Source organism: Heloderma suspectum, chromosome 3 (genome assembly GCF_057233095.1).
Source record: "Heloderma suspectum isolate Gila_16-S chromosome 3, 16-S_ref, whole genome shotgun sequence".
NCBI lineage: Eukaryota > Metazoa > Chordata > Lepidosauria > Squamata > Helodermatidae > Heloderma > Heloderma suspectum.
In genome coordinates, this window is record NC_139460.1 from 63,309,224 (window position 1) to 63,333,409 (window position 24,186).

General features: G+C 42.6%; 1 protein-coding gene across 9 annotated transcripts in view; it reads right to left on the reverse strand.

The window, feature by feature from the left end:
* Positions 1-24,186, reverse strand: part of POU2F1 (POU class 2 homeobox 1) — a 138,071-nt gene that overhangs the window by 59,612 nt on the left and 54,273 nt on the right. For 8 of the 9 annotated variants that reach the window (XM_084843434.1, XM_084843432.1, XM_084843436.1 and 5 more), the window contains one exon: positions 2,535-2,603. In XM_084843434.1, the coding sequence (XP_084699560.1) occupies positions 2,535-2,603 (69 nt within the window). Of the gene's footprint in view, positions 1-2,534; positions 2,604-20,818; positions 20,933-24,186 lie in introns of those variants that run through there. The other variant, XM_084843439.1, reaches the window with a different exon arrangement.

Below are 24,186 nucleotides of genomic sequence, written 5' to 3' on the forward strand. Positions count from 1 at the left end.
ACTGTATGCAGTGGTACCTACTTCAGAGTAAACAGGTCAGAATGGAGCTGGAAGCTTGCTCCACTAGCTTCTTGTTAATTTTATTCACAATGTGAGCATTAAAATGTTTATAACGGATGAAAGACTAGCACAGTTGTTAACTGCAGACAAAATTACTGAGAAATAGTTGATACAAGGATAGCATTTTCTCAAGGAGAAACAAACTGTAAATCTTGCTTCCCAGTGCATCATAATGAGATTACCCAGTACATATCCTTCTCAGCTAACCTATATTGTTACAAAAAAGATAGATATAAAAATATGGAGACAACCACCTTAGAAAAGAATTACTGTGAAATGAGAAAGTGGCTATCATCCAGCAAAAAATTGAATGTTATATGCACAACAAAAATAGGGAAACACAGTTACAATGTGGAAAAGAATAGGAAAAAATGGAGACACATACAGAACAGATGGCTGTGCAAAAATCAATGAAGGTAACAGATGTGTATGTAAAACCACGGTGCCATCCAAATGCATGGAAGTCAGAGCTCAGATCCTTCCCTTTAAAAACCCATATCATAAACACCATAGCACCTTGTCACTTTCTGTAAAATATTATCAATTTACATTTCAAAGGGCATTGATGTGCTGAAGATAGCAGAAACATTTTAGAATGCACTGATGTCTGTCAGGCTAAGCTCGTAAGTAGCCACGAAACTTCCTATAGCCACACAGCATTTTGGGCCAAGAGGAAAGATATATATTTACCTCCAAGGAAGAAGAGGAAAGCATCCTGCTAGGGAACTGGCTGTCACTGGCTGACTACTACAGTACTATAGGAAATACCTATAGGGCTAGGAAAGAAGAAATGGGGAGGCCCTGGCCCTTAAAATTTTAGCACATCACTGACTGGGTTTAGATGTGACGGTAACCCATAATGGCTTATTTAACCCATTGTGAGTTATGTCATCTGCTGGGAAAAGTTTAACCCACGATGGCTTATTTGACCAAAATAAGCCATGCAGATAACCCACAGTATGCAGTAGGGCTTATTTAACCCACCATGCCTTGTTGTATCATCTGGTGGTCACCATGGGTTATTTTGGTCACCTACTGAGTCACATGGCAAGAACGGTCAAAATTGCTGCTGCTCTGCTCCTCCTGAGCTTTGGGAACACTAAAAGGACTAAGCCAACAGTGTTGTCTTTGCCAGCAATGACTGGGGGGTGGGGCAGAAATGTGCACTTCCATTTTATCACTAAAGCACTATAGCGCTTTAACGATATAGAGAACAGAAGCGTCCTTGCCGTAGCCAGCAATGGCTATGGGGGAGAGGCAGGAATGCACACTTCCATTTTATCGCAAAGACGCTTCTATTCCCAATATCACGAAAGCATTTTAGTGATAAAACCAAAGTGTGCATTTCAAACCGTCCTGACATTGCTGGCTAAGGCAAGGATGCTTCTATTCTTGCTCCTCTAGAGTTTTTTCACTCCTCTGGAGTAAACATGCAGGGATTTGATGGTGGATCAGGTGCTTTCTAAGTAGGAGAGGCTGTGTGTGGAGGTCCCAACCCTGCAAACCCCCAAGGTTTCCTAGCTTCATCCCCCTTTTTGGTGCACTTGGGATTTTTGCTCCTCTGGGGTAATTACACAGGGTTTTGAAGGTGAGGCAGGTGCCTCCTGAGTAGGAGAGGCTCCATTTGGAGTTTGGTCCTGATCCTGCAAACCCCCAAGTTTTCTAGCCTCATCCCCCCTTTTGGTCTACTTGGGATTTTTGCTCCTCTGGATGAACTTGTGCAGGGTTTTGATGGTGGGTTGGGTGCCTCCTGACTGGGGAAGGCTGTGTATGAAGTTTTGTCCGGATCCTGCAAATGTCCAGTGCTTTAGAGGTGAAAAGGGGGGAGGAGTCAAATTACTGCTTGAGGCGGGAGGACTGCAGCAGGAGAGGAGGAAGCAGGGGGAGGAGTCAAATTACACATAGTAGCTTAATGAGCTACTCACAGTAGCTTATTAGCCTGCTCGTGTGGTGAGGCATCACGGACTATTTAAAAAATAAGCTACCGTGAGTAGCTTATTAAACCACCATGGGTTATCGTGACATCCCAACGCAGCCACTGCCTGCCTGTAGCCTGCTGGTATTCCAAAGGAAAGGCTGCTGCTGGTGCTTTCATCAACACCCAGCAACACAAAAGTGCCAGGAAGTGGCTAAGCAGTGTTGCAGGGTGCCAACATTACTTCCTAGATATAATGACATACTCATGCACTAAACAAGGGATAGGCAACTTGGTGCCCTCTAGATGTTTTGGACTACAACTCCCATAATCTCTGACCATTGTTCATGCTGGATGGGGTTATGGGAGTTGGAGTACAAACCATCTGGAGGGCACCAGGTTGTCCACCCCTGCACTAAGCACACATCACTAAAATCCCATCCTTCCAAAGAAGAAAGGTCTTACAACCCTGGACCAATTAAAATAGGAAAATAATTATCCCTTGTAAATCAATGTAATCTCTTTAGGATATCTTATCAAAGCACCATCTTACTCTTACCTGTGTCCCCATCCCCGCTCTCCATTTTTACAGGTTTACTGGTTTCTGACGGAGTGTTCATTCTTGAGTCTGCATTAGAAACAAAAGAAAAGGTGATAATTAGGACAGAAAAATCCTACTGACACCATCTTTTCTACAATGGTAAACATGAAATTTCACACTGATCATTGTACAGTGCACCCTAATTCAGCCAAACTGAACTGTTGGGCATGCACACAGGAAAAATCAAAAGCAATACAGGAAACTAGGGTACAGAAATCTCTATGCAAAAAAGCCTATGTAACAGTTCTATTCAAAGAGCTGGTAGCAAAAAGACTTCCATGAAGGTGCTTCATAAATAGATTTTTTTATTTATTGCAAACAGTCATAGTGATCAAACAAATAGGACTGTACTGAAATTTTATTTGACTGGTATTTCTTATTGAATACAATGTCTTTAATTTAACATTTGTTTTGCTGGAAGACTTATACAATTCTTCCAAGTTCTGTTTGGACTTCCCCTCTGCTTCTCCCAATATGACCCACTGGTGCTGTTAGCTCCTCTTCTGAACAGCGTACAACTATGTCATCGCGACATCTGCATGCTGCCACTGTGTGATTACATCACTATGCTAAGTTAAATATGATGGTGCATTATAGTGTTTAGGAAATAATTCCTTGTATCATACTCAAAACAGCATGGCAACATCATTGACCCGCTTCACATGTCAACAAACCATGAGTTGTTAAAAATGCAGCAGGAGCAAGTGTGTATGCTGGTTCTCATCCACCCACTCCACTGCAATAAACAAGCCAGGGACACCGCCCCCCCCCCCCATTCCTGGGTTATTTATAATGACATCCGGAGCCAGAACTCTGGGTTGTTGGAGGACAAAGGCTCCAGAGTTTGAATCCATTGTTTAATGCAGCAGGAACAGACAGACAGCTGGGAACCAGCACACACACTGGCTCCTGGTCATTCATGGGTAGTCGTGATGTGTAAACCTGGTCATTATGTAATGGCAAATACAAAGACATCACCATGTAATAGCAATATACTATTTACAAGAAGTAGTGCTGGCGAAAGAGGAGGTGCAACATATCTGCGAAGACTTCTGAAGTTTTGGAACAGGATTGAAAAAGGGAAAACATTAATGCGTGCTCACATTAAATGGCAAAGATGATCCAAACCACTGACAACAATTTTGACACAACTCTAACATTGTCATTTATCATGCTCTGGACCTTTGCTGAAGTGATTCAATCAGTTTGTTGTTATAATCGTATCAGGCTTCTTTCTGTAACTGAACTGATGCTTGTTAGTATAGTACTGAAGAATGCCATGGCTGCTGCCAACAGGTTTATTCTCACTACAGAATAGCACCCATTCTTGGTCTTCTCCACCTGTGATAAGTCTCTGAGTTTTTAATTACTGCAACCCATATAGATTCTTCTTGAATAACATGTAAAATAAGGCAGACAAAAATGCTTAACACACTTCCTCTCTTATAGCACTATACTAAATCTCCACAGGGTTCAATTTTTGCTGAGAAAATTGGGGGGGGCACACAAACATGTCTGTGAAAAGTTCAGCCTTCCACTCTTTTGCATCTCTTTTCTGCACCTATTCACAGCAATTGCTCCCCTGAACTGCTGCTGGGGGACAAGGGGTAAGAAGGAAAACATCCCAGTTGCCAAAACAATGGGGGCAACTTGCTCACAATGGGATACACATTCCATCAAAAGTAATGCAGTGCGGAGGAACAACACCTTGCACACTTCCCCAACCTGGTGACTCCCAAATGTTTTGGACTCAATTCCCATCAACCCCAGCCAGCACAGCCAATAGCCAGGAATGCTGGGAGTAATCCAAAACATCTGGAGAGCAGGTTGAGGAAGGCTGCTTACTTGGATTGTTACCAAAGTGGATTTTCCCCATCCTGGATTTTCACTAAGATGATGGCTCCCAGTTATGGCCCATTAGTTAACTATTTGCATCAAACAGCTGGCAAATCTCACAACACACACCCTCCAGCTCATTTGAATAGTCTTCCAGGCTTCTCTAAAAGACTATGGAAGGAAACAAGAAACAGTTAGTTGTATAAAAAGTATAGAAGATGTTGCCATACTAGGAGAACAGATACTCTCAGAAATAAGGTGGCTGGAGACTACATTAGAACTACAGTCAATATTTACTAGCAAGGCAGGCAGATCCAAGTACAAAAAAGTGGCGAGACAGATATTGTGGTGGATGAGCAAAACATCCCATCCTGGGAAGACACTAACCAATACGCAGAGAAAAATTGTGGGCAAAGACAGGATCAAATATATAGAAGCGGAAGTTTGGGATGGAAAAGAAAAGCTGCGGAAAGGAAGTTAAGCTTTAGAAAACTGAATAAATTACATTCAATATACCCAAAGTATTTTCCTCTATTTCGTATATATAATACAGTCAGAATTGAGGCAGGAAAGTATTTCAAGTTCCTAGACAGGTATCATAAACATGGTTATTAGGAAGCTATGATTTGTTCAGCCCTGTCACAGTTAGCAATAAGGAATCCTGGAAGCCAATTGCTTCATTATAGTATGACGAAACCTCTTACCTAGGTACTTCAACTTTACAGAAGTCAGATTCTTACCTGTTAAAACTAAATTACTAGTCTTCATAGACAAAACATTTGGAAATGCAAACTGAAACTGAAGAATACTGTTGTATTTTTAAAAAAATTAGGTAGGGCCAGAGTTAAAGTATAAGGGGCACATGGTTGTCAAAGGTTAGGGTAACCCTAGGAAAGAAATATATCTGTCACATCCTACTTCTGAAAGTCAGTTACACCAATCCACCCTTTGGCATGAAAGAGATGGCTTCAGCAACTACTGCTTTGCCGACAACACAGAATCGGTTCCTAGTGCATCACATACAGAGTTATCTACATAAAAGGGAGTCATATCACTAGGTAATCCCCAATATACAACAATTTGCCCAAAGGTTGGCAAGGCATGCCTCACTTTGTAGGGCTAATTAATTCTTATAAAAGATCAGCTTCTTGATGATTACAATCTTGAAATCAGAAGATCAATACGAGGTTTGGGTTTTTTTTTTTCTTCCTAATATGAATAGATACAGGCCATCAACTTGTACTAAAATTCCTTGCAGTGTAAATACTACGGCTAAAACACACCCAATGCCTTAGCACATAATGTATACTCCGTTTTCAGAAGTCCATCTAATACCTTTTCAAAAATGTATTCTTTCATACCTGCAAAGGTTTAGTACATTTCTACATAATGGCTGTATTCTATGCCTACTCTAAAAAACAAAATGAACTGGCTGTACCAGGCTACACCAAAGCCTTTATTATTTAAAAAGTCTTGAGTATATGTTAGGTATACGCAGAAGTTGAGATAGGTAGTAAAAGTGTGCCCGTAGAAGAGTTTTACTATATGGATTCATTTTTGGAAGCAAGATCAATGTTGATGCATCCTCCATTGTATCTTGAACATTGTCACAAAGAGCTATAGTGTGCTAACATATGCTAACAGCACTTCAAACAGAGGACAAACTTATTTTCTCACATTACCAGGCCTCAGTTGTTAAAAGGACAAATAACCCTTTATACAATATGACAGACTGTTGTAGTAGAATTCACAATCAAGATATAACAGCAGCCAGTAGCTTAAGAGGACTTTTTAAAGAATTAAGCAAATTCATTGAAGACAGACCAATTAACTGCTATGGTAGCCAAATAGAACTGCCATTTATTTATTTATTTATTTATTTATTTATTTATTCCCCGCCTTTTTTCCTCTTGCAAGGAACCCAAGGTGGCTTACATTATCCTCCTCCTCCTCTCCATTTTATCCTCACAACAACAACCCTGTGAGGTGGGTTGGGCTGAGAGTCTGTGACTGGCCCAAAGTGACCCAGTGAGCTTCCATGGCCGAGTGGGGACTAGAACCCGGATTTCCCAGCTCCTAGTCCAACATTCTTGCCACTACACCATACTGGCCATGTACAGAGGCAGTATACCTCTGAATACCATGTGCAAGGGACAAACAACAGGAGAGGCTATTAGCCTCATGATCTGCTTGTGAACACCCAAATACATCTGGCTAACCACTATTGTGAACAAAATGCTGGACTAGCTGGAATCTAATCATATCCAGCAAGGTAATTCCTATGATCTGGACCCACTTAATGGTGAATGCATAACTACTGACACAGGCAAAATTCTCTTTTAAAAATGTAGGGTGTAGCTACAAGGCATATAAATAATCTGGTTAGCAGATATTAAAATAATTTTTGTCCTTTGCATTTTGCGGCGAAGTACATGTCCCTCCCTCCCTCCCTCCTTCCCTCTTTCATAAGCAGCATAAGGTTTAATTTGTAATGGCAACACTAAAACATTGCCATAAACTAAAGTACACATATTAAAATGAAGCAAGGACCGAAAGCACCAGGTGCAGGACTGAAGTCACATTAGGATGAGCTTCTAGATTCATTCTTAGTAGGGCTGTAACAGACTTCCAATGTCCCAAGGCCGGCAAGCCACAGAATCATCAGTATTTCAAAATATATAGGAATGAGGGGAGGAATGGATCTGTTAGAATGGATAAACCTTTAAATCCAGCTACTGTTCCTCACACTGTCAGATGAAGGTGTGGCATTAATTCATCAGATGCGTTAAGATGAATTACTATGGGTAAGATGAGATTCTTCTATACAGCACTGTAACACAACTGGTCATTACAAAACTGAGTCCAAATATGCAAGGAAGAGCTATACATCTTGAAGTAAACATTTTGAAAAATATCCAGTCTGCATCACCTTCATTTAAAAGTAATTGTATTGTCTAAATCCTTTGATTATTATTAAAATTCTAAAAATTAAAAGTTCTGAAGGATACAATCTGAAAAATCTAAAAAACCTATACATTAACTTAAAAACATATTTTAAAAAACAAAAATACAAACACAACTTGCTGTTAATTGAGGCTCAACTAGGTGGAAATAGTAGTAGCCAAAACAAGCACTACTTGTATTGGTATCGAAGCAGTGACTACTAGTAGTGCTTGCGTGCCATTAAACATCGAACAGTGTGGCGTTATATCAGCTACACCCACACAAACATACCAAATATACTACACAGGATGAATTAATCAAGCCATGATGGATGGGACTTGGCCCCCCACCTCCCCAGTGTCGTATGATATAAAAACACACAGGGAGGCAACCCTCAGCTTCTGTCAAAAGTCAAATGCTTTTGAGATTAAAAGCCTGTAAGCTTCCGCATTAAATATCATTGAAGCTGAAGAGCAACTCCATTCCTTCCAAAGCTGAAGAACAAGACTTCCCTGAACACAGAAAAAATGAAGAACGGAGGAGGCACTTGCCACTGAATTGCTGATAGTCCTTAGCCTTTCAAATGCCTCCCTCAGTCCTGCATATGCGATTAAGCTTCTATGCATAGTCAATTTCAACAACCACTATTTCCATATTAAACGCTTGCAAGAGTCAGTTGAACTGGTACCCACCTAGAATGTAGTCACTGCAGTCCAGCATTGCTGTGCAATCCTCTGCAGATTCAGATAGTCCAAGGAAAAAGGGGGGGGGGAAATACTTTCTAAAATAAAAACCTACACTACTATTCTTAACAGAACAAAAAAGGGAGGGGGCGGGGATAGGAGAGAAATACAACTTCAGTTACACCATAGCAATCTTCAACTGAACAGAGAAACTTCCAGTTGCTCTGTGGAGTTTTAGTCTCTCCTACTAGCTGTGTCTGACATTGTCAAGGCGACTGAAGCATGAAAAGTTCCCCTTTTTAAAAAAATAAAATAGAAACAAAGATTGCAGCTGGCAGTTTCCATAATGAAGCTTAATCAGTATGCGCCTGATTAGGGCCTTATGCAAATCTCCCCTCGTTAGCACAGCAGCCAGCACTTTGAAGTCCATGAACAATTCATTTGCAGAGTACACTGAAAGCGCTCCCTGCATAATTTAAATCATGATATAAATATTTATCAGCTCATTTGCATATTAATTGGCAGTGCATGAAGGGAAAAATTATCTCCCAAGTGCCAGCATAATAATTAGGGAACAAAATGAAATTTCTTCCAATAGCTTTGCTTCTCAGACCTAACTTGAGCATAGTACCATGGGGAAGTCGGGAGGGGAAAGAGGCAAGACAAAATTCTGTTAAAATGCCACTGAAATGACATGTACAAATTAGAAACAACTCTACAGACTTAAGCACCTTTAATCTTATTCCTGCTGGCAACAATGACTTCAGTAATAAAAGAGATTTGGAAAAGCTTTCTACACCATCCAAATAATCCCAAGAAAACAATTAGCAAGGTAGGAGCTGCACAGACCTGTCTAACTACTACTTGCACATTTATGTGAAATTTTCCAAATATGTTATATATGATGGGATCCCACAAAAAAAAGAAACAATTTTCATTCAGGGAGAAACAACAAAACTTTAGGTAGTGTAAAGCAGACAATGAATGTTAGTTGGTTTGCAAAGGTAGTCCCACACTGATAGATATAAAAAGTAATATCTGATCATTCTCACTCCCCCAGGTGTTTCAAATAAAGTTTAAATAAAGTTTCAAATAAAGTTGTTATGTAGAATACTGACTTCTCTTTTATATGCATGTGAATAGGTATACAACATTTATTTCTAAATATTCTCAAGGGGACTAACTTTACTTGGAAGACCAGGGCTCCTCAAAAGCTCTTGTACAAAGACTGTATAATATAGTAACTTGAGACCGATCAATTAGAAGGTAACTGACAAAAAGGAAGGTGATGTTCATGTGAAGACCACTCTCTCACAAAAGGGGTTTACAAAATGCTGAAATATATGTCTCCATAAATAGATATTTGCTAAAAAAAATTTTTTAAAGCATGCCAAACAGAAGACAACACTGGACTACATCAAATTTTACATGAACAGACTTTCCCTTGCAATTCTCCTCCCCCCTCACACCCCCTGAATCTACTCTGGAGTAATTTGCGGGTGCGCAGGGGGCTGAAGAGATAAGGAGGAACCCATTCCTCCAGTGGTTTCTGCTCCGCTGGTGGGTGGTCATCATTGGATACAACCCATATTCTACATTCTAGTCACTCTTCAGAAACCAAGAGAGTTGTTGGACTGAGTACTTATGGGTGTGAAGGAAAGTTAAATTTTTAAATGAACCAACTGATTTAGGTGGCCTAAAATTAAGGTGGGGTTTTGGGGGTGGGTTTCCTAAACTACGTTAATGAATCCTTTCATTGAAAAATGAAGTTGCATTAGTTGCATTTTGCTGATTCCCAAATTCATTTTAACCTGAAGCCTAGTTAATTCAAATCAATCTGAAATTGTGCACACAAACCCCACAACTGTTTCTTGACCTTTATTGCTCCCTTATGGCTGCCTGGTCATAATGCTGATCGCAAAAACCGTAACTAGCAGAATCCCACAACTCATGGGAGATACAGCAGCCCTGTCAGAATCTAGATTCAAAAGCTCCCTTGGCTCCCTAACCCACAATCCCCAGGCCAACAAACTTCCCTTATCTTTCTACCAGGGCTGTGGTGTTCAGGTGATTAAATGGGGCCAATTTTTAAATTGGTTAAAAGGTTTTAATCAAAATAAACACCAGACATTTTTAACACAACTATTAACAAAAGCCATGGGTGGCAGGCACCATCTTAGAAGAGAAGAGGCATTGCTGTTCCCCTCTCACACAGGAAGGAATGCATCTTCTAAGATGGTGCCTGCTGCAACAGATGTGCATCACCTGAAAACAAAACAGTTTTCTTTAAAATGTTTTACTCATATGCACATATTTAATCAATTAAAACCCATACAATTATTAAGATTTCTTTAATCAGGTAACATCACTACTTTCCACTTCCCTTCTGTCCCTGAACTGGATGCGAGGATTTCACCCAGCTCTACTTCCTTCATGTCCACTCCCTACACCCTTTCTTTAGAGCCCTATTTTTCAGCCTACTTTGTTCCACTTCTACTCATCCAGCATCTTGGCCAACTTTGGAACCACTCTTGTCTCCTGCTAGCACATAATCTCTCTTGACCTTAAACTTTGTGATGTTTATTCTGAGCTCCCATTCACCTGCATCTGTGACTCACACCCCTCTCTGACATCTCTCATTCAGTTCCTGTTTCCCAGTTCACTGCCTAATCTGCACCCTTCCTTCAGACACCTTGTCTCTGAGCTCTCTGTCACTTAGCTTTTTTACCTCCTGGGATCTCTCCCCAGCCAGCTCATCCTGTCCCTAGGTCTACTTGGAGCTTTAATCCTAGTCAAACAGACAATTTCCTCTTCCTTCAGAGTTAGCTGTATAACTAACTGCAAACTAACTGTACACTGCAAACCACCATTGGAATATTTATAAATATTTTGTGCCCTCATACCTGCTCTGCCAGGTGAGGTTAAAAGTTTTGCTGCCACAAGTGCAATATAATATAGATTCCTGAACTTCCTTCCTTGCAATTCAGTGCCACTTTAACAATATATTTCACTATTTGTATTTTTAAAAGGCATGTTGTACAGTGGACAGAAAATGGAGACACACACATATATTTTCTATGATTCCCTATACACTTTTTGTAAAAATGAGAAAGAAAATGTAATGTCTGAAGTACTCTCATATCTCCTCACACCAATTTTAACAGAAATCTACTTCTGAGCTAACCATCTTCTCATAGATATCGCCTCTAGGGATGTACGAAAGTCACTTACCTTTTCGCAGCTTGGCTTCGCGGTGGGGGGGAGGCGCTTCGCTTCCCCCCCCGAAGTTCAGGCGAAGGGGGGGAGGCTTCCTGCCTCACCCGGCCGAAATTCAGGCCGGGGAGAAGCGCCCCATCTCCCCGGCCACGAAACGAAAAGTAAAAAAATAAAATAAAAAAAGACCCCGTGATAGGCTACATGACGATTTAAGTAGCCTATCACGGCTAGATTTCCAAAGTCAGCCGTGATAGGCTACGTAAATCGTCACGTAGCCTATCACGCGTGACTTTGAAAAAAGAAAGAAGCGTGTATGCAAATGGCGGCGGCCCATGGGCGCCGCCATTTGCGTTCCTTATTTTGGCACGTCTAGTCTACGTAAAGATTTACGTAGACTACGGCGAAAAGAAGGGCAACGCAAATAGCGTGCCCTTATTTTCGCCGTAGTCTACGTAAATCTTTACGTAGACTAGACGTGCCAAAATAAGGAACGCAAATGGCAGCGCCCATGGGCCGCCGCCATTTGCGTACGCGCTTTTTTTCCAAAGTCACCCGTGATAGGCTACGTGATGATTTACGTAGCCTATCACGGCAGACTTTGGAAATCTAGCCGTGGTAGGCTACGTAAATCGTTATGTAGCCTATGCACGGGGGTGTTTTTTTTTTTACTTTATTTTTTTTTTTTGCAATGGCGGTGGTGGCAGCCGGTCAGGAAACCGGCCGCCGCCCCCGCCCGTGCCGAACCGCCGCCGGGAGGGACATTCGCCAAAGGTAAGTCCCGTCCCGGGGGGGGGGCGCGGAGAATTTCACCGCCGATTTCGGGGGGCCAAATGCGTTGGCGCTTGGCCCCCTGAAGATTCAGGGAGAAATTCTCCGCCATCCCTAATCGCCTCTCTCCATTTCCAACAATTCTATTGCTTTCAACTCAGTATCTTCTTAACTAAAGAACCCTTGCTTAAAAACAGATAGAATCCAACAATTTGGGAAATACTTATTAAAACTATAGAACACCTGAAACAAATTCAGGACACAGGTAATCTGATGTCTGAGGGTTTTGTTCAAAATAGTTGTATGTAGCTTTAATATCACATGCAAAATTCCCATTATAAATGGACAGGGGAAAGAGAGAACCATGCATCTCTGCAGCTGATGGAATGCCTCTGAAAATTATGGCTATTTTGTCACAGTGTTGAGGCCACTCTCCACAAGCAACTAGGTGAATCATTATTAAATGCTTTACACAGGTCTGCAAAGAAACAGCACAGTATAAATGATTAGCAGTGGCAGCAATCATTGCCTATTGCTTTTATCCCATTTAGAAAACCAGCCAACATTTTGAAAGGGATATTGCCTGCCATATGCTTCATTACCTATTTGTTTCCACAACTTCAATTATTCTCTTTGGGTTTTGTTTTAGGGCCTTGCCTGCAAGTTAACCTAGCAAGTCTGGAGTTAGTTAGCTAAGGCTCATAAAACTTTCTTTCATCCTCAGATGCACCATCTTCCATATCCAAACTCCAGTTTGTGTTTACCTCCTTCTTTCCTGCCCCAGTTGTTTAGCGCCATCTTTCCAGCAGCATTTTATCCCATTATTTCTCACTTCTTGCCATCAACTAATCAAACACAGAATTTCTTGGATTGGGGAGCAGACTGACAACCTGAAGACATTTATCATCTATCAAGAACAGTTGGGCCCTATTAAAATGGGTGTCTTAACACATAGTGTGCTTTGGAATATTTTGAATATTTTGGGGATTGATATGTTTTTGTTTTTTTTATCTTTAGTCCTGATTATGGTTTTAATTTGCCCTGTGTCTTTATTTTGTAGAATGAAATAGTAACCCGAGCAAATATTAGGCCTAGCCAGCTTAGAAAAGGTATAAAGCAATTGCTATTAAATGTCTGGAGCAGACAAACTGTGTGATATGTCCTTTCTAAGAACTTCAACAAGCAGGAAGTGAAGGGAGAAAAAGCTAGAGGGATGGGGGAAAGAGTTGCAATCTTAAGCATACTTACTTTGGAATAGGGCTTTCTGAATTTAAAGTAAAGATTTATAGACTGGGGGGGAAAGTAAATGCCTACACTGCTCTCTAATCAAGTTACAAACAACATACCTTTCCCCAGAGCTGGCAGCGGGGTCCAGTGGGACTTTGGCACAGAGCTGCCAATGGGCCCGCTGCTGCCATTCACACACACACACACACCTTGCTATACCCTCTGCTGCTGCCAAAGGGTGCCTGCTAGCTGCACCAGCTCCCCACCTATCACCGCCAACACCAAAGCCTGTCCCCTGCCTGCTAAAACCGCCAGCCAACATTCCCTCCATTGTTGTTTTTTACCTTGACAGCAACTCCTCCTCCTCCCTCAGCCGGTCAACTCACTAGCAAAGTGCCATGGGACTCAGCCAGTTTTGTTTACAGGCCCCACAGTGCATGATTTTAAAATATATTTTTTTAAAGTTTCATTATGGGTAGCAGCAATCTGAATCAATCAGATGCTGCCTTAGGAGGGGGGGCATGGCCAATGAGGGCACAAGGTGGATTTACACCATTCCTGTGCCCTCACTGGCTGTGTTCCCACCCCCAGGGCAGCGCCTGATTGGTTCATGTTGCTGCTACCCGAAACGTAACTTAAAATGATTATTTTTTAAATTGTGTGCTGCAAGCCCTGCAGGCTCGGTCAGAGTTTCCTTTTGCCAATGGGGTGGGCAAGCAATGAGGAGAATGGTGGCAGCTGCTAAGGTAGGCTCAGGAGCAGGGATGTCCAGTAAGTCCTCCACCACTGACCCCAGGAAAAGGAAATGGGCATACAACGTAGGGATCTGAAGTTCTGTTTAGATAGGACACAACATTTCAAGCAAGGGGAGTGGCTAGTTTTCCTATAAGAGTTCCCTTCGAGGTAACAACGGAGTAGTACCAAGTTCTTTAGTTGGCTAAACAGTGCGTCCTATTAGCTGACAAAACTCTAGACAGAGGACCCAAAAGGATATTACAACACATCCCTGAGAGAAGCAGCAGCCTTAGCAGCCTTTTTGGGATTTGTAGACCAGCCACATGGGCCTCAGCTCGTATTTGGACCCCTGGTCTTCTACAGATGCTACTCTTGGAAAGTGATCACTGCAGAATATCCTGAGACTGAATTTTTGAGTTTATAGGGAAGAAACATACCACTTGGGATGAACTGCTCTTGAACTGTTCAGATGACTACCCTATGGCCAATGGGAAGAAATGGAAATGTTGCCTTACCCATAAATTTTCTGTTCTTATTGGTGTTTGTAGAGCAGTCTAGTCCATGCTTCTGTAGTATGTCACTCTCTTTTGCCCAATTCATGGATGGAATTAGACTGGTATATCAAGGGATGTCCCTCTGTTCTGTTCTCTCAGTCTTTTCTCGATTCTTAGTTACACATTCAAGTTAACGTGAATACTACCCACCTAATAGGGTTATTGTAGGAATAAAATGGAAAGAAGGGGGAAGAACCATGTATGCTGCCCCGAGCTCCATAGAGAAACATGGGGAAGGAAGGAAGGAAGGAAGGAAGGAAGGAAGGAAGGAAGGATCATACAAACTCATCTCTAGAAATGGGCAGTTAAAAAAAACATCGTTTTCAGAGGTCATCAGAGGTGGGAATGCTAGCTTTGAAGGTCAAAACTTACAAATTATTTATTGTATTTCTGTCCCGCCCTTCAGCCCACAAGGTTCCAAGGCAGCTCACAATAAAAGTAAAATACAAAATGTCATTTAACATAAATCAATAGAAAACAGCAGTTTCATAATTAAAAGTTAAAAATTCACAATATAGCGTTGTATTTGTCATACTGCAAGGCAGCTATTCCCATAAGTAATATTATGTATAACCAAATTCTAACTGGCTCTACTGAAATGGGTCAGTACTTCATGCTACTTCACACATTGGGGCTGTTCGCAAGTAATGGTGACGAATCATGGGTTAATTAACCCACATTTGCCATGACATGTCCCGGGAATGTTCTACAGCACTTTTTAATATACATCCTGCAATTGGGCCAATCGGGGGTTGGTACATGATGTCTGAACCTGGACATTATAAGCTAATTGTGGTTAAACAACCCACAGTTAACCTTACTAATTGTACATTAACTGTGGGCTATTTAACCCACAATTAATCTAGAGCGGCCTTCACATAACAACCCTTGATCAGGGGTTAAATATTCAAAATGGCCATGGTATACACCTAGTACGTGCTGCTGCAAACCATGGGTTAATTAACCCAAATTTGCCACCATTATGTGTGAACCTGGGTCATTATGTTTTTAGGTATACATCTACTTGACTAAAAGAATATAACATGTAGTTTTAAAAAAATTTAAATACACAAACAAACAACTATGTACATATTATACAGGTACATTTAATCAATCATGATTAGCTGCTGCTCTCTCTAAGCATATGCTTAATGGCAAACCTGGAGTTACCGCTGCAAAATGTGTGAAATGTTCCTCAGTAAACAGAGTTAATCACCTGCCTATATCTTCCCAGATAGCCACAGGGCTCACTGGGATTGCCACTCTGTAAGAATGCGGGACTAGATAGACCTTTGGTATGATACAGCATGCCTCTTATGTTCTTATGTACTCTGGTAGATTGGTATTAAATCAAGTTACTTATGATTTTATTTATTCCATTATCTGATCTGCAGAAGCTATGACATCTTTTACTCTTTATTTCTCTTGCAGTTTTAATACTAAACTATTTCCCCCCCAGAAAAACTATTTTTATGTTGTATCCATTTGGTGCCGTAGAATGCGAAGGAGTAATTTTCAGTGATTCCCCACTCCCCCTGCAGACCTCCATGTGCCCTCCAAATCTGCTCTGGAGGCTTTGGGGACCCTTTGGAAAAGCAAAGGGGGCTGTTAGAGGTGGTATGGGGGCTGCAAAGGGGAGGGGGAATTGCTGAAAAATTACCTCCCTGCCCATTCTGCTGGTAGATGCCTTCTGTCAGGGGAGAGACATCAGTTGGATACAACCCATTAGTGGTTTAGTCACTGCTCCTTTCATTACATGGTTTCAAAAGTCACAGAAGAGGGAAAAATGACACGAATACTGTTACCTAAGTTTGTGCCAAGCAGTCATTGGGAGGACAGCAAGCATCCTCTGTGCTTTCCGCATAAACTCTATATCGTACAGTACAACTTAACCACGTAGAACTATGTTTCTAACTGACTGGACTCAGACAACAGTCCTATTCTTTCCCTAGTTCCACAGCAAGATTCAACACAGCTCTTTAATCAGAATTCTTTCCCCGCTCTTCTCCCCTCCTTGCTGCCATGAGTATATGGCTGTCACATCCCAACTCCCCCAAAGCCAGATGAAGAATTTGCATATTATGCAAAACAGCTGTACTAATCATGCAAATAAGGTATGCTAAATTAGCATGCCTAGTTTGCATAATTCCCATCTGGTGCTTTATCTCTGTTTTCACCAAATTCTAGAGGCAGCAAGGGAAGCTGCAATATAAGTCTTCCTACCTGACCATTTGCAGCTGTCAGGAGTGAGGGGCACCTTCTTTCCAATGTCCTATTGCCGCCCTCCCAAGGGCACAGCAGTGCTAAAAGAATGAGACTGTTGCTTCATTGCTTCAACAATGCAGGGACAGCACTTCTTGATGCTTAAGATCCTCCTCTCCTCTCATTAATGTTAAAACTCAATTTGAGGTATCAGCTAGAAGGTTTCCTCCTTTTTCTCAGGAAATAATTTTGCCCTTGGTCAGCAAGTGGTTTTAACAGGAAGACTGCTTTGAGGAAGGCCTGGAGAGTGATGAATCACAGTGACCAGGTTCAGACGATAAGCAGAAGTCAATATGGTTTCTTTTCCCCACCCTGCATGCCTGCCATTTCCTTAATTAACCTCACCATGATACCGGTTGCTGTGTCGTCTGAACCCGGTGAGGTAGGCGGCAGGGATGGCTTCCGAACCACCCCATAACCCCTACAACAACCCATGGGTTGAGAGGTGTTTCAGCAGCCACCCCCGCCACACACCTTGCCGGGTTTGGACAACATGGCAACCCATGCCACAGCAAGGGTAATTCGGGAAATGGGCACACAAGCGGCACACAAGCGGCACACACAGGACAGGGAAAAGAAGCAACCATGGTGTCTTTTCCCTGCTGGTAGTTCAAACCTGGCCAGTGTCACCAGCAACACCCAAAGTGAACAGCTAGCAAACTGCACATGGCGTACTATACACTCTCCTTTTGCCTTTGGGTTGGACTGGGATTTGGCCCAGAAGATGTAAACTGCTGAATCTGAAGGGGATGAAAAACTAAGAATTTTATTAGGCTCAGATTCAGAGGTCCCTTAAAAAAGGAAAACTTGGAGATCAATATACACTCCCAAATTAGTGAAAGTTACATGCTACTGTGTGCCTTGTATTTTGTTTCTCAAAACAGGCTCATCCTTTGGAGATAGTGACTGAGAAAATATCTGCATAAAACAAATATCAAAGTAAGCTCAGGCCTTAGCTTACAGCATACTGTTCCAACTTAAAACAACCACCACCATTCAAAAACAGCAGATAATTATTCGGGGGGGGGGGGGATGATGCTGTTCTGTACATACAGCAACTGAGGCCTGAGTCATCCATTACCAACAGTGGTATGGCTATTCCTAGCAGAATTTGAAGAAAGTTACCAGGATGAGGCTTACAATATAGTCAGCTTCCACATCAGCAGTATGAGCATATGAATTAGATCTGAATCAGCTGCTTATTCTAGAATCTCTCCAGTTAATGCAAAATTCATGGTGAATTCAATAAACTCCAGAATCCACTCATGCCAGGCAGAAGAACACAAAGAAAATGTTTTGTATCTTCTGTATAGATTAAGAAAAAAACACCAAAGTAATATTTAAGTCAAACATTTCCTTGATTTGAGTGGTCTCTTATTGCACTGCAGATCATGAGACCCCATTATCCCTAAGCAACTGTGATGTTGAGATGTACAAGGTTATTGTTAAATGCACATTTGCTACTCAATGATAGCCCTAAACTGGACCCTTGTGCTTCTCAAGCATCTCTCACAACATATTAATTTGTTCCACAGAAGCAATTGCTTACACTGCCTCACAGCTAAAGAAGTGAAGGATCTCAGGTACCTTTTTAAGAAGATAGACCTGCTGCTTGCTAGAGAACTGCAGCACAGTAGCTCAACAGTACGGCTGTCATCTAAAATCTTATAATGGCCCTTTTGAATGGCTTCCTGAGGTTTGAATTGGGGAAAATTACCAAAAGAACATGAAGGAAAAGTCTTAGCAACATATTTAAATGGCTATTTGTCTTGAAAATACTGGAATTGGACTGATCTGAGAAGCCCTTCATCTGAAAGAGGGAAATTGTCAAGGTGGGAGGGATACTACATTTGCCCTTTTCCATGCTGCATCAGTATGGTGGAAGAGCAGATGTAGAACACCTGCTGGAAATTATACAGGTTAAATGCTAATACAATGAACTGCATTTGCATAGTCAGACCATAAGATATGCATAATATACAATTAAACTACTGATATTTCAGAGCCCTGGATATGACAACTCTAGCTATGGAGTTCTGAATTATGGGGTCTGAAATATTTCCTCTTTATAGTTACTCAATATACGGTAGCATCTGTAAAAATATTCTACTGCCCTCCTGCTGAAAATGGCCCTCTTTGGACTATTATATCTCAGCTTATCAAGCTTAGATATGCATGAGCCATTTGCTCATGCATGCAGCCCATTTGCTCCTCCCTTTGCACGAGCTGCAGTTAAACCAGGAACTCTTCAATTAACTACAGTTTCCTGTTTTGTCTGAACTGAGGAACTATGGTTACCAGCTGCAGAACAAGGTAGGATTTTAGATGGTAATGCTTAATTTAAGTTGAAGGCTGTGCCCAGCTTGCAGTGCTGCACAGCTGGGGAATCAGGCTGCCCTGTAGAAAAGCCGCAGGTGATGCTGTGACTCTGGTTGAGTGGCTGCCAACATGCTGGGTAGCCAGGAGATGTGGAAGCTGATAGATGAGGAGGATAGCAGCCACAACCCATTTAGCAAAGCGCTGTGGAGAAACAGAGTGTCCCTTCTTTGGGCCCGAATAACAAACAGGGGGAGGCCCGTAATGAGGCCATATGCTGTAGGTAAAATGAGAGAGCCCTTCTAACATCTAGGGAATGAAGCTTAACTTCCAATAGGAAGGTAAGGTAAGAGGGAAATTTGGGAACACAATGTATTGAGACAAAAGAAATTGTGACACTCTCTTTGGGAGGAAGGAGAACTCTGGTTGCAAGAAAACCTTATCTCTGTGGAAAATCAATAAAGTTGGCCATGGCAAAGAGCGCAAAATTCCCCTGCTCTACAGGCCGAGGTGATGGTGGTAAGGAAAGCCACTTTCAGTGAGGAGACGAAGGTCAGCTGTAGCCATGGGTTCAAAGGGCTTGGCTGTTAACTTTGCTAGAACTACTGACAGGCTCCTGTTGGAATTGGGGAAACAGCTGGCGGATAGAGATTGGCAAGTCTCTTGAGGAAATGTTTAGCATCTGGGTGTGAGTATCATTATTTCATTAAATCATTATTATTTCATTTCTCTGGGCAGTTCACAGCAATTCACAAAAACTACAACATTAAACAACATTACATTATACAACATTATAATAAAACATAGTCTAAAAATTTTACTGTACGAAATTTAAAATAATTTAAACAGCTAAAAACAATTTCAATAATAGATCTGTTCAAGACCAACCAAAATGGCCAAGATGTTAGGGGGCGGCCCTTGCCCTTGCACCCCGCCAAGCAGCTTCCCCCAAAGGGGGGACCCCCCCTTGTTGTCGCCATCCCGCTTTTGGCCTGGCAGATAAAGGCCAGCTGATTCACATTTTCGATCAATCTGGGGAAGTTTTCCTTCTCTGGCCGGCTATGCCAACTTCTTAAGAATAGCAGGAGCAACAAACAGGGTGAGGAGCTGGCAGATGGTAAAAAAAAAAAAAAAAACCACCAGCACACTTTCCCTGTGCAGTGTCCTAGTTTGCTTGGCTCAGCCTTCAGGTTATGATTAGCCCTGCTTCTGGCCCAGCAGATAAAGGCCTTCTCCCAGGGTCAAGTCCAACTGACTTGTGTTTTCAACCAACCTGGGGAGTTTTCCTTCTCATGGTGGCTAGGCCAGCTTCTCCTGATAGCAGGAGCAATAGTCCAGCACATAGCAGGCAACAAACTCGGTGAGGAGCTGGCAGATGGTTAAAAATACAGCTCACCTTCCCTGTAGAGTGTCCCAGTTTGCTTGACTGTGACTAGAAGAGAGGAACAGTCAATCTTGGCATGGTTAGCTGAGAATGCTGCCAAGTATACTCGAAGGGATAACAGTGCCAGCCTCCTGTCCTTGAAAGAGAGGATGAAGTCAAGAACAAGGTCAAGGTTGCAGGACTTCAGCCTCTGCCCAGAAGGGGTGACGAAGGTTGAAAACGCTTTCCAGTTGGCACTATATGAGGTTCAAGAGGGGGGCTTGAAGGAGGCTGTCAGGATGTCCAACACCTCCTTGGAAAACTGGTACTGCTGTGTACCTGCCATGCCATGAGTCAAAGAGTTTCTAAGTCGGGGTGCCTGATGTTCCCCTGATCCATGGTGAGGAGGTCCATGGGAAATGGAGGATGGCACATTCAGAGAGAAGGAGCAATGTCACAAGCCACGGTTGCTGTGGAATGGAACGATCAGGATGCAGGGGTCATTGTCCTCCTCTATCTTGTCCACTACCTGTGTGATGAGTAGAAAGCAGGGAAAAAGCATAATTCAGAGTGTCCCCTCAGTTGAATAGGAAGGCATCTCTAAGACAGTCCATTCCCCAGCCCACTCTGCTGTGGAATGTCCAGCATTTGGAATTCACCTTGGTAGTAAAACAATCCACCGTGGGAATATCCTACATTTTGAAGAGATTCGACGTGATGACTGGGAATAGCTCCCATTCGTGGGGGGTGATCTGGATCAACTGAATCTGCAACAGAATTCATGGTGCTGGCGAGATGGATGGTGACGGGAACAATGTGACTGGCTATGCAGTAGTCCCAAATGTTTCGAATGCGGAATAGAAGAACCAGTGACCTTGTCGCTCCTTGCTAGTTGATGTAAAAGACCACAGTGGTGTTGTCTGTAAAAATTAGGGATGTTTGTCCAATAAGAGTGGATTCAAATGCTCAGAAAGCCTTTGCCACAGCTGTAAATTCTAGCCAGTGCATGAACTGCTCTTGGTGGGACCAGTGAGCTTGAGTGAACTGCAGTAGGCCCCCCGTAGTGGTGACAATTATCAATGGGGGGGGGGCGCAACTCAAGTCACTCCCATAGATTCAATAGAGTGATCCACCAGTAAGGGAGGCTCAGCAGGGGCGCCAGGGTGTGTGTGTCCATTTTTCAGGTCAAAGGTCTGGAGGAACCAGGATTGCAGTGGCATTACATCCATGGTTGTGGCCTTTAGGCCAAAGAGGTGTTTGATGATGGCCACCCGGGATGGAGTATGGGATGCTACTGTGTGTGCCAAGCAGCTCAATGTATCCACCCTGTCAGCAGGCAGGTGGGTGCAGGCCCACTGGAGTCCAGAAGTGCTCCAATGAATTTTTGAGACTGCAACAGTACGAGACAGGATTTCTCCTTGTTGACTTGGAGGCCTAGGGATCTGGGAAGGTGCAGAGCAGTGATGACATTGGCCTGGAGATGGTGGAATGATGGGGAACAAAGAGCAGTAGCCAGGCCAAGAACCTTGAAATGAAAATACCTGTTGCTCAGGGTGAAGCAGAGGAAACAGCAAGATGTTCGATAAATTGTGATGTAAAAATAAATGTCGGAGAAGTCCATTGTGTTGAACCAGTCTCTGGGCCAAAATATGGAAAAGAGGGTAGTCATCTGGAATTTCCTGGGCCCGATATAGCGATTGATGCTTTGGAAGTTGAGAATGGGTCAGAGGCCTCTACCACTTTGGGGGATGATGAAGTATTGGAGAAAAAGCCAGTACACTTGTGAGGAGAGGTGACTGTACCTTTTCCCAAAAGCGTAGCAATCTCTTTCTTGAATGCTTGGTTTGGGCAGGTGGTACAGAAGATTCCCATAGAAGGGATTCTCAAACTCAATGGGCAGTATCCAACAGTGTCATTATGCAAACTCAAATAGCACTAGCAGAGTTCTGCTGAATCTTTCTGTTCTGCAAGCTCATTACACTTGCGCAACTGGTTGTGCAACCAGCTGTGTAACAGGTTGCACAAGCTATGCACCATGGGTTGCACAAGCATAATGGACAACTGCTTGTGCAGCCGTGTGTTTGCAAACTTAACTTTAGTTGGATTCTTCTCTTGTGCATAGTTTAGAACCTAGTTTCCGCTAGCACATCATTTGCACTAACAGAATGACACAGTTGGATACTGCCCACTAGCACAGCCATTTCTGATGACTGAAAGTACCCATGCATCCATCGTGATGGATTCCCATGTCAGTAAAAAAAGGCTGAGTCTGTTAGAGAAGACAGGGCCTGGCCCCCCTCTGAGAATCAAAGATGTTTACTATTGTTGGGGTGTTTGCCCCGAGGTGACTGATGATACTTGTTTTGAAAGGGTTGCCTATGCTGGAAGGAGGTCTGAGATGGTGGTCTGGACATTCTGCTTGATGCTGATTCAGACTGTTGTTTTGTGGCCCCCTCGTGTTGCCAGTATGGACAGGAGTGATTTGTGGAGGAGGACTGAGATCCATTCCCATCTTGCAAGTAGAAGTCTTCATCTTTTGGACATGGTCCAGAGTCTTGTCCACGGAGACACTAAAAAGTCCTTCTCCATCAAATGGGAGGTCTTCCACCCTGGATCTGGCTTCTTGGTTCAGTCCTGCTGTTCTGAGCGAAGCATGGCATCATAATGAGATGGCAGCTGCCATTCCCTTGGAGCCACAATCGGCCATATGACAGGCTGTATTAATTTGTTGGTCTGCTAATCTGTGGACCTCAGCCTGAAAAATGATGGCCAGGTCTTCTGGGAGGCTGTTAAAAAAAGTAGTCATCTTTCCCAAGAGAAACTAGCTTTCTAGACTTTTAGCTTTGCTGTTTTAAATCTGTATTTTACATCTCTGCATTGCTGCTAGGTTTTACTCCGGTTTTATTCTGGTTGTAGTGTTATATTGTGGTTTTAATGTTTTTATATTTTATATTGTTTTACTGTGTGCTTTTTGGTTTTAATTTTGTGACCTGCCCAGATAGCTTCAGCTATTGGGCAGTATAGAAAACAAACAAACAAACAAACAAACAAACAAACAAACCTATCTATCTATCTATCTATCTATCTATCTATCTATCTATCTATCTATCGGTAAGCCATGATACAGACCTCACAGTTGGCCATCCAGAAGGACAGGGCTGTGGAGTAGATCCTATGTCCCATGGAGACCAACCTTCTCCCTTCTGAATTGACTGGAGTGGAATGGGTCTTTTGTTGACTCTTCGACTGAGATGCTTCCAGAATTATGGAATTTGGAGTTGGGTGGTTAAAGGGAAGGAGCGGGCCTCTTCCTGGACCCTATATAGGTTCTCTGTTTTTGTGGACATTGGTGGTATGGGGGAAGGTTTTGTTCACAACTGTTTGATTACGTATGAGAGGATGGGCAGCATGGGTATAGGCTACGTCCAGCTGTACCTTTTTAACCACCAGATCAGTGACCAGCACTGGAGCAGCTTTGATCTTCAGGACTAGAGATTTTGCCTTTCACAGTATTTGCTCCACATAGGGCCTAACATCGTTCAAGGGAGAGAGGAGGTTTTGATCTCCAACGACATGTCTGGACAGAAGGTAGAGGCTATTGCGGAGGAGAGGGAGGATGAATCAGAGCAGTAGTCATCCTGTCCCAATGAGCATTTTTCTGAGCACAGCTTTGGCAGTGGCTTTAGAACTTTGGTAGCAAGTGGAGA